The 11015-nt window shown below is 37.2% G+C and overlaps 1 protein-coding gene across 6 annotated transcripts in view; it reads left to right on the plus strand.

The window, feature by feature from the left end:
- PIGB (phosphatidylinositol glycan anchor biosynthesis class B) overlaps positions 1 to 11015 on the plus strand; it is a 29669-nt gene that overhangs the window by 2791 nt on the left and 15863 nt on the right. For all 6 annotated transcript variants that reach the window (XM_037502524.1, XM_037502527.2, XM_054701666.1 and 3 more), the window contains 4 exons: positions 47 to 164; positions 1875 to 1979; positions 4318 to 4448; positions 8201 to 8341. In XM_037502524.1, the coding sequence (XP_037358421.1) occupies positions 47 to 164; positions 1875 to 1979; positions 4318 to 4448; positions 8201 to 8341 (495 nt within the window). The remainder of the gene's footprint in view (positions 1 to 46; positions 165 to 1874; positions 1980 to 4317; positions 4449 to 8200; positions 8342 to 11015) is intronic.

Below are 11015 nucleotides of genomic sequence, written 5' to 3' on the forward strand. Positions count from 1 at the left end.
CAGATTTTGTTCAATATTACTTAACATTAGTCCTTAATGTTAGTACTTATGGTTATTTGACCTGGGAATGGACAGAAAAAATAAGGGGTTACACTTACCCTTTAATCTTTGCAAGCATTTACAAGGTTCTGCATCTTGTGGGGAAAGATAGTGTTCAATTGCTGGTAAGTTTAAATAAAAATAATCAAAATAATTGCTATTTCATCTCTTTTTAAAAGCTAATGTATATTAACTAAATATTATTGGTATCATGAAGTTAGTTTTTAAAAGACTACTGCTGCTAAACACTGACCTCTGGAAAGCCCATGGTCCCAAAGATAAACTGTGATGTATAAATCTTCAATATGTGTTAAAACACAAGCCTGTGCCTGGAACGTTAAGTGTTCTATGTGTTAAGAAATGCAAATTTTCAATTTTTGGAATGACCACATTATATATTATTTGAACTTTAGAAGAAGAGTATTTCCCCCACAAACAAAAAGACAAAAAAAGAGAATATTTCCCTCATAAAAGAATCACTTAAGAGTTGTGTTGTACCTTATTTTTACAACTTGTGAATGAAAGGCCATGTTATATGAGCTCATGAAGACTAAATACTAAATACATGAGGATTTAGTGTTGAAATTAAAATTTAGAAAAAATTGACAAAAATTTAATTGCTGTGCTATGTAGGAATTTTGCATTAATATTAAGCAAGGCTGTGACTCCTAAATTATGAATTTCTACGGCCCCTGGATCACCTAGAGAGGACACAAAGGAGGAACTAAAAGTGTGCAAGTTTCTCTACCCTCACTTTCAAAATATTATCCAAATGGACTGAGAGATTGGGTCTCCTTCATTTCCTGTACAGTCCTGGTGTTTTGGTTTGATGTTTGTTGTTTGTTTATCTATGTCTGTCTGTTTGTAATCTGGAAAGACACTAAGTTTCTGGGATAATTTCTCTATGTAGGATTGTACTCTCCCCATTCCTCAGTGCTATGAACACTATTTTCCCCTCTCAGGGTTACCCACTGCCTTCTAGATTATGCAAGATATCCATAAAGTCTAGAACCATGGGCAAATATACATAATGTCATCAAGGATGATTTTATATCCCAAGAAGTAGATTATATTATGAAGAATTCTTCAAGAGAGAAAAACTTTCTATTCTTCCAAGACCCATCTACAGCTGATATACCTGGCCATTTTGGGACTTAAAGGAAACCTCGCCTTGTCCCCACGATCCCCCAAAACCTCTGTCCTGCCTGGAATTTCACCACATAGGAAAACATTAGGATGCTATCAGACATTTATTCATGCTCGCATACTGATAATTTTAAACATAATTTATATAATTGTGAAACTAAATGGGATCAGAAAAGTGAAATAAATAAAACAAGGTCACAGCATATTAAAGGCAGAGCTAAAACTAGGCCCTGGGTCTACTTTCATAGCCTAGTACTCTTTCCAAATAGCTTTTCTCTCAATTACATAAGGTATGTCCACAGAATTAAGGATGGCTAAGAGCTGTGCTGTCCAACATAGTAGACACAAGCCACATATGGCTAGTAAAATACATACTGGATATCAAAGATCTAGGATGTAAATTTTTTCTATAAATTCTAATATTGAAATGACAATATTTTAGATTAGGGGAAAAAATTAAAATTTTACTTGGGGATTTTTTTTTTACTTTTTAATTTGGCTACTATAAAATTTAAAATTACACATGTGACTTGCATTATACATCTACTAGACAGGAGAAGAATAGTGTCTAATTTTATTCTAAGACATTAAATTGATAGTTCATTTGATTAGCCTGTTGTTTTTTTATATTCATTGTGAACCAATAGATGTTATTAATATTGTCTTCTTTTTTTTTTTAAATGACGAAGATTTGGATTCCTAGACTTGCCCAAGCACTTCTGTCTGCTGTAGCAGACATAAGGCTTTACTCATTAATGAAGCAATTAGAGAATCAGCAATTGGCAAGATGGGTGGTAAGTCCTACACATTTTAAAACTATACACCAGTCACTTTGTTGTTGGGGACATTGAAACATATGAAAAACATCAATTTCCAAAACAGCTTCCGAAGATAATTCATACAACTTTATAGAAATACTTCCATAATTAAGAACAATAAAATTCAAGTGGTGCATGTCATCTCTCACATTCTGAGTGAACCACAGGTGATAAAAAGCACTGATGCCCTCTAACACCATCAGAGGCTTAAGTCTAAGAAACAGATTTTGGGAAGCACCTTCTCTTTTCAAAATCATCAGTTTTTGCCTCACTTTCCATAAAATTCAGTAGCAGTTCGAAATCAATTGCCTATCTCACAAATGATGTCAGCTGGTTTTAAGCCTTGTTCACTCTTCCTTCAGCTACCAGAACCTTAGCCTGAGAACCTTTGCACCTCTGGCTAGAATATTAGAAGTAGCTGAGCTCTGTAAGAGAGAAAGTGAGGTATAGAAAATTATCTTTTGCCTTTTTGCTTATTTCACAGTGGATAGATTCCTGATCTCCCATTCAAATATTGAATGGATTTTCCCACCTAAGCCATAACCTGAGAAGTGACTGGATTCTGTAGTATTATGGTTACTTCACACAGTTTCTTAAATTCGATAAACTTATATGAGCCAGCTTAGAAATCTTACAACCTGTTTTTATATTGTTTCAATTGGAAAATGTTACAAATTCCAAGTAGCTAATTTGCCAACACATTTCTGACATATAATTTATTAATTAAATATTAAGTTTATTAACAGGACATTTCTGCAAGTATTTTAAAAATTCAGTGGTTTAAAGACTAAGTCCTTGCTTTAATTGATTCAAAGTCACTTGCTTTATTTTGTATTTATATACACTGCTGAGAGCTCAACCTAAAATGGCAAAAGCATAATGCCTTTGAAATCCTCCCTCCAAGGTAGCAGTGCACACTAGGTTCTTCTAGATTACAAAAAGCCTTTAACTCCCAAAAATTGGGAACATTTTTAAGGCTATATTTGGGGACAGGAAGCTAATACCACAAATTTATTTTTTTTAATTAATTTTTTATTATTTTTTAATAGAGGCATGTTTTATTTATTTATTTGTTTGTTTGTTTGTTTGTTTATACATGCACTGGGTACAGTCAGAAGCGTAGGAGGGTGAGAGAATTCACCAGAGCCAGAGCGGGGAGCAGAGCAGGCAGAAGGACCGAAGTACACTGCTGAGGGGAGCAGCGGGCGGCAGGAGAGGTCTGCGCGCCATGTGGGACCCTCCTCTGGTGGCCAGGGAGCAGCCGGGCAGGTTCGCAACCCAGAGCTCAACCGCTGCGCCACTGGGGAGGCCCTAATACCACAAATTTAACACCCTTTAAGACATTTGTTTTGTAGAATAAATGATGCTTCTGTTTGCATATTATTACAAAACCTGGTTTATTAGTCTAGTTTTCTAAATTAAATAATTAATGATACCTTCTGATAGTTATTTCTTCCTGTGTTCTTAATTTTTTAATCAAAAATAGGATAATATTCCAGTCCAAGGTCAAAAAAAACCCAGTCAAAATACTTGTCAGTATTAGACAATTTGCGGAATACTGGTTAGGAAAATTATGAATTGAATTCTCTATAAACTCTAGCATAAAAAAATCTGTTCATTAAAGAGTGAATAAATGCTATTGTGAAGTTATTTTGAAGATAAGAATGTACAGTTATAATCTATCTTTTCCTATAAATGTTTGAAAAAGCATCATAGTATGATCAATATCACCTTTATCCTTAAAAATAAATCTGTATCTTGGGCCTCCCTGGTGGTGCAGCGATTGAGCGCTGGGTTGCGAAGCTGCCCGCAGCCTCTGCAGTGCCGGTTCGATCCCCGGCCACTGGAGGAGGGTCCCACATGGCGCGCAGACCTCTCCTGCTGCCCGCTGCTCCCCTCAGCAGTGTACTTCGGTCCTTCTGCCAGCTCTGCTCCCTGCTCTGGCTCTGGTGAATTCTCTCACCCTCCCACGCTTCTGACTGTACCCCAGTGCTTGTATAAATAAATAAACAAATCTTTAAAAAAAAAAAACTATCTTTTCTTAATAAAAATTACGATTTAAGTGAAGCACAGTACCATAAAAAAATACCTGAAAGGTATGAGTTGCTTAATTTTAACAAATAACAATCTGATATCATAGACCAGTGTTTGATATAACTTCTTATAAACAATGTTTGAGCATGCCTGCTTTTAATATCATTTACCTTTTGGTTTGAATTTTGCAAGAAAACTTGGTTGCTGTTTTCCATAGAAGGTTTTACTAAACCTTTCCCCTTCCCACTCCATCTGTATGTTTGCTCATAATTGTTTTTAGTTTTTTTGCCAGTTATGCTCTTGGTTCACATGGTATTGCTGTACCAGAACTCTTACAAACACCATGGAAACTGTTCTCACTATAATTGCTCTTTTCTACTACCCTTTGGAAGGTTCAAAGTCTATGAGCAGGTGAGTTTAACTACTGTTAATAACAATGTACAAAACTTGAAAGCATGTTTTTGAAAAATAATATCAGCACATTGGTATCTCTCTGCCTGGCGTTCATACAATAAACAGATATAATCAAACTGGGTAACTTAGGAGAATTTAATAAAAGTACTGGTTACAAAGGTGAAATCAATGCTTAGAAAAGCCAATAGGGGGATACCATAGTACCCCAAGGCTGGCCACAACAGGAAGTTTTCATTATCCTTTGGAGCAAGGAAAAGAAATGGCTACCACATACAGAGCTGTAATTTTAAGAGAAGGTCTCTGCAAGAGAGGGCTATTAGCCATAGTAGAAAGAACATCAGGGGAATAAAATATGCTGACTCAAAGCTTCTGCCCTCCAGTTGGCCAAAGCCAATCATAAGCCAGAAAGCGGTACAGTACATAGGTACAGACCATACAGTTCAGCGTTCCTATACATAGAGCAGGTGAAGAGTAGAAGAGAATTGATCTAGAAAGGCAAAATGGGAATATATGGACCTGATTTGGGTTAATATAAACTGGGGAAGCAAATACCAAGCAAAGGGGATAACATGAGTAATGCACAGCTATAAAAGGGCTTCAGTGTATTCTGTGCACAGAATACAAGTTACCAGAGTAGCTAGTGTACGGCAGGATACATGTGAGAAGAAAAGGGATAAGGAATGGGATTTTGCCTGTCTTCAGATTTTGGACTTTATTCTATAGATAGTAAGGAACCATTGGAGGCTTTTGATAAGCATGACATAATCAAACTTGATTTAGAAAGAATTCTCTTGTAGTAGCAGTATTTAGGATACACAAAGGGAGAAAATCAAAATGATTTCGAGTGAAGGAAGCTAGTATACACCCTCATATTAAAAAACATTTTAAGAACCAAATAAAGGGCCTCCCTGGTGGCCTAGAGGTTAAGTCTCAGCACTATCACTGCTGCGGCCTGAGTTCCATCCCTGCCCAGGGAGCTGACCCACATGTGGTACAGCAGACCTTTCTTGTCTTGCCTACTGTTCCCCTTAGCAGTGTAATTTATTAGATCCGTCTGTTCCGCTCCCACTTTGTCTTGGTGAATCCTCTCACCACTGCCACCCCCTCACCTTTGGCCTATACCCCAGATCATTTCTACACTATATTCTTGGCTGTAAGAATAGGCATTTAGGGCCAGCAGCACTATTTACAATAGCTAAGCTTTGGAAACAGCCCAAATGCCCAAAAATAGATGACTGGATCAAGAAGATGTGGTACATATATACCATGGAATATTACTCAGCATTCAAAAAAGATAAACACATGCAATTTGCAGCAACATGGATGGCGCTGGAAGGGATCATGCTCAGCGAAATAAGCCAAAAAGGAAAAGAAAAATACCGGATGGTCTCACTCATAGCAGGAATCTAGAAAACTTAAATAAGGGACCAGGAAAATGAATATAAGAAAGTGAAAATCAAAATCAACAAAAAACTATGAACCAGAGACACTTTTTGGGGGGTGGGGGCCGGAAGGGGAGGGATTGGGGTCAGAATGGGGCATTTGCAATTGTATGGGGGAATATAAAAATAAAATTTATTATTAAAAAAAAAAATAGGCATTTAAAATTTTCTATACAATAAGGACTTTACTATAAGGCTAAAAGTGGAAATAAGGAAAATGGGCATCTTAGCTTTGTGGCCTGGCCTGAAAGATAACTACAAATATCTAAGCTACGTAAATAAATGGGAAGATTTTGCAGAATCCAAGCCAGTTTTGAGAAATAGGTTTTTTTTTTTTTTTTGTACATTTATAGTCTGGTCTGTGAATCCATTTTAAAAGTCATCTATTATTTTGACGGTGCCAATTGTCCAACATTCAATTTTAGATAACCTGATTTAGGCCTGTTAAATGTCATTGTCCCTATTTGGGAATAGCTTTCACACTGACCAGCTTTATACTGCCTACCAGCGCTCAGATACCCTCCTCTGATTCAATCAGGAAGGGAAGGTCATATGGGATAAATACCCACCTCTATAAGCATTCTTCCCTAGATTTCCACATAAGCACTACTCCTGATCTGACAATAAATGACACTTTGCAAACTCAAAAAAAAAAATGATGAAAGCATTAAAATTTACAGATGTAAGGATGGTATGAAAATATCTAAGCACTGATTTCTCTAAAATGAGAATAAAACCATTCTTATAAGAATTAGAATCTATGTGAAGTGTAAAGCACAGGACCAATTACAAAGTAAGTGCTCAGTAAATAGTGATGACAACAATGATGTTGTTACTAAAGGAGTATTTCTGGGCAGTACAAATAAGACTACCAAAAAATTCCAGGCTAATGACAGGACTTGATGTAAAATAATGCAGTGGAAATTGAAAGGAAACAGTGGATGTGTGGGATGAGAAGAGGATGTTTAAGGCGACTTCAGAATTTTAAGACTGAGGAAACTGAATACTATTAAATATTATACTGAATAGGTCTGCGGGAAAGATGTGGGGCATGTATCAATCAGACAGTGATTTTGAGTGCCAGTCGGAGACCTATGTCAAAATACTCAAGAAAGAAAGAAAGAAAGGAGAGAGAGAGAGAGAGAAAGAGGAGGAGAGAGAGAGAGAGAGAGAAAGAAAGAAAGAGAGAAAGGGAAAGAGAGGAAAGAAAGGAAAGAAAGAAAGAACAAGTTTGAGAACTTAAGAGTGAGGGAGCAAGGTCAGGAACAGAAATAAGCACTGGAATTCTAGGCAGTTTCACTGTAACAGAAGTCACCATTAGGCTGTCTGAAAGTCAGGGCAAGCCACAGTGTACTTTATTTCGGCTGCACAGTGGTGGGTTTCTTCTTGTTTTTAAGAAAACTGGGAAAGTTTTGAATGGGAAAATCCTATATAAAATTTAGATTTCTGGTTTATCTTCAGAAGTTGGAAGGCCTACCAACACTTTTGGGCCAGGATTCCCTTATAAGATCAGAGGCCCCATGTGGCCTTAACTGGTCTCTGTAAGGATTTGGATTTGAAATCAATGCCCTTAAAATTTCTCACCATATTTAGAAATTCTCTTAGCTAAACTAATAGGGATATAATGGTACCACAAAGTTGTTGTGTTTGGCTTTCTTTTAATTTTTATTAGAGCTAAATATATTTCTATGTGATAATTTACTGACTGTAGTCCTCATGTTTAAGTTATCAAATAATCTCCTTTGGACATATATTGAAAGAAATCCTAATAGTAAAAAATCCACATTTCTATACATGATTGTAACAGATTTGTATAATAGGCTTTTTATCAGTTGTACAGATTTTTCAGTTGGATAAAATTAGCTGCTTACTCTTAAAAGTTTTATGTACTCAGAAGTTTATCATTGCTTAAATGCTACTATTGTTTCTTTAAATGTGATTTTTTTTAACTTAAAGAATGGCTTTTTGTGACTCTTGGCTCTTCAGGAGAGACTTGATCACTTTTCCATTAGGAAAGCAATTGACAGAGTTGTGTTATTCACAAGCAAACAAGACCAACATTAAGACACAGAATAACTCCTATTTGAAAATACTAAATTTAGGGCATTAGAGCTGGAAAAGACCTTAGAGATACTCTTTTTTATGGATGGCAAAAATTAATAACCAGAAAGTATGAGAAACGTGCCCATGTTCACCTAATAATATCAAAAGGAAAATCTTCTCATTTAAAAATAAGTTTCATCACAGAGTAGGTAACAGATGACTTCTAATTTCCTTATTTTGACAACACATTTTCCTTGCTCCTAGTGTCAAGTACTCATCCCTGGTGGCACTTGCCTTCATAATTCGTCCCACAGCTTTGATTCCATGGATACCTTTACTCTTCAGACATTTCTGGCAAGAACAGAGAAAGCTTGATCTTATTCTACATAAGTTCTTACCTATAGGGTAAGTATAATACACTCTATTTGAGTAGCCTGTAAATTCTATATTATAAAAAGATTTCATATCTTTTAGTCAGTTGTATATTCTAATGTCAATGAAATTGTCAGGCTAAGGAAACAGTATTTTCAAATTTGTATTTTATAATTTTCACACTAAAGATTCTGATCAACTATAAGTTTTAATTTTAAATACTTGGAAATTTTTCTAATTTAGAACTTTCTTATGTTTTATTTCCCAAATACTTTTCAAATACATTTTGGAGATATTTAATTCTTTTATATTTGTATTGGACTTTATAATGTGTATATTCACACATTATCTCATCATTTTTACAATGCTTGGATGTAGCCAATGTGTTATTTATAGAGATAAAATGAGTTTGGAGAAATGGTTGATGTGATAGAACTGGGGTTGAAATCTAGGACATGTAACTGCATTTCGAGCTCCTTTGTCCTAACTAGCAAAATATACAAAATAGGTATTTATTTGTGTATTAATGCATTCAGACTCTTAGAACAGTGGTTGTTTTAATAGTATTCATTCTGTACAAGTATTTTTTTAGCAGCAATTAACAAGGACTAAATTATCTGATGGCTAAGTGGCCATTGTTGTCACTATTCATATCTACTAACATTGTTTTTATTGTATTATATTCGCTCAGCAAGTAGTTATATAATCCTAGCATGTTCCGGGTATTTTTCCAGATGCTGGAGATAGAACAATTTAACAAAATTTAACATTTAATCTACTTGATAATAAAGTCCCTACTCTCATGAAGTTACATTCCAGTGAGAGGAGACAGACAAGTCAAAACATATGAGTAATATATATTGGTCTAGTGACACTAAGTGTTCAGGGGTAAATGATCAGAGATAAGGGTAGAATGTGAGTGTAGGGAGAAGAGGTATTTTTTTTAGAGGGTAGAGAAAAGCAATGTGATATTCTGACATAGTAGCCAAAACCTAAACGAACTGGAGAAGTGACACTTGTAGATATTCTACGCAAGTGCTTAGACCATAATGGAGGATGTTTGGTATTGTCAAGGAGCAGCAAGGAGACCAGTATAGTTAAAGGGGACTGAGCTTAGGGAATGTGACAGTGACATTAGAGAGAGAACAAGGGGGCCTCCCTGGTGGTGCAGCGGTTGAGCACTGGGTTGCGAAGCTGCCCAGCGGCCTCTGCAGCACCGGTTCGATCCCCGGCTGCTCCCCGGCCACCAGAGGAGGGTCCCACATGGCGCGCAGACCTCTCCTGCCGCCCGCTGCTCCCCTCAGCAGTGTACTTCAGTCCTTCTGCCTGCTCTGCTCCCCGCTCTGGCTCTGGTGAATTCTCTCACCCTCCCGCGCTTCTGACTGTACCCAGTGCATGTATAAACAAACCAAAAAAACAAACAAACAAACAAATAAATAAAACATGCCTCTAAATAAAAAAAAAAAAATTAGAGAGAGAACAAGGACTGAGATCAGAAAGTCTTACACTAACAGATAAAGACTTTTTACTTTCATCGGCAGTATGATCTGTTTATTAATTCAACAAGAATTTTAATCTACTTGGTATCCAGCATTTGAGGATTCAAATGAGTAAGATACAGCGCCTCTTCCAGATTAAAAGTTGGGGGTAGGAGAGTGTGGAGCGATATACTACTAGTTTTTGTTCAGCATGATAAAGTGTTCTAATATAGGTGTTAATGAAAGGAGACTAAAGAGCATAATTCAGCTTACACAGGGGATTTTAGTATAAGGCTTATAAAGTACATGATGATTCAAATAACATCAAAAATGAATCTGTCAGACTCAAGGCACAGGGAAGCACCCAGCAGATGCACCTTATTTAGACAGGGAATTCTGCGTGTGTCCAGACCTCACCAAAGCTGCTTTTTGGAACTGAGAAAGGGCTATCCCCACAATCAGAGGTGAGCTGAAGGCCCCCACAAGCCAGGCCCGGCCTGGCAGTGAGTCAGAGCCCAGAGGGGGATCCAGCAATTTGGAGCCCAGCGGGCAATCCAGCCACTGCCAGAGCAGTCTGTGGGACCTCAAGACCCACCTCTGGAATTGAACAAATACAAAAGGAGAAGATTTTCAGGGACAGCGACCCATTAACATATCCATACCACCACTGCCCTACTGGACTTCTGGTATAACAATATTAGACTCGATTGGACCACCATTTCCTGACATCCCAGAAAGAGCACACCAAAGAGATGCCGGCTAGTACCAGCGACACAGTGTCCCAATGCATAGGACAAATTAGAAAATGAGCAGCAGAGAGAAGAAAAATTACAAGCAACCAGGCATGGCCCCAGAGAAAAGACACACCACAAACACCAGAATGCAACAACAGTGACTTAGAGGAACTGATGAGTCTTCACGATAGGGAATTTTAAATCGCCATGATTAAAAAACTAAAAGAAGTCGAAAATGATGTGGGAAAAATAATCAATGATCAGAAGAATGAAACTGAGTCCCTAAAGAGGGAAGTGAAAGAAATGCAGGAGATCAAAGGATTAATGGAGGAGCTAAAGAACTCTGGAAAAGCAATGAAAGCAGAATACATGATATGGAGAACGAGTAAGTACTCTCGAAGACACAGAAATAAAAAGAACCGGGCCTCCCTGGTGGCGCAGGTGGTTGAGCACCGCACTGTGAGGCTATCTGCAGCCTCTGCCGCACGGGTTCTA

This window comes from Talpa occidentalis, unplaced genomic scaffold (assembly GCF_014898055.3).
Source record: "Talpa occidentalis isolate TD23 unplaced genomic scaffold, MPIMG_talOcc4v2.1 talOcc4.11, whole genome shotgun sequence".
In the NCBI taxonomy this organism is placed as follows: Eukaryota; Metazoa; Chordata; class Mammalia; order Eulipotyphla; family Talpidae; genus Talpa; species Talpa occidentalis.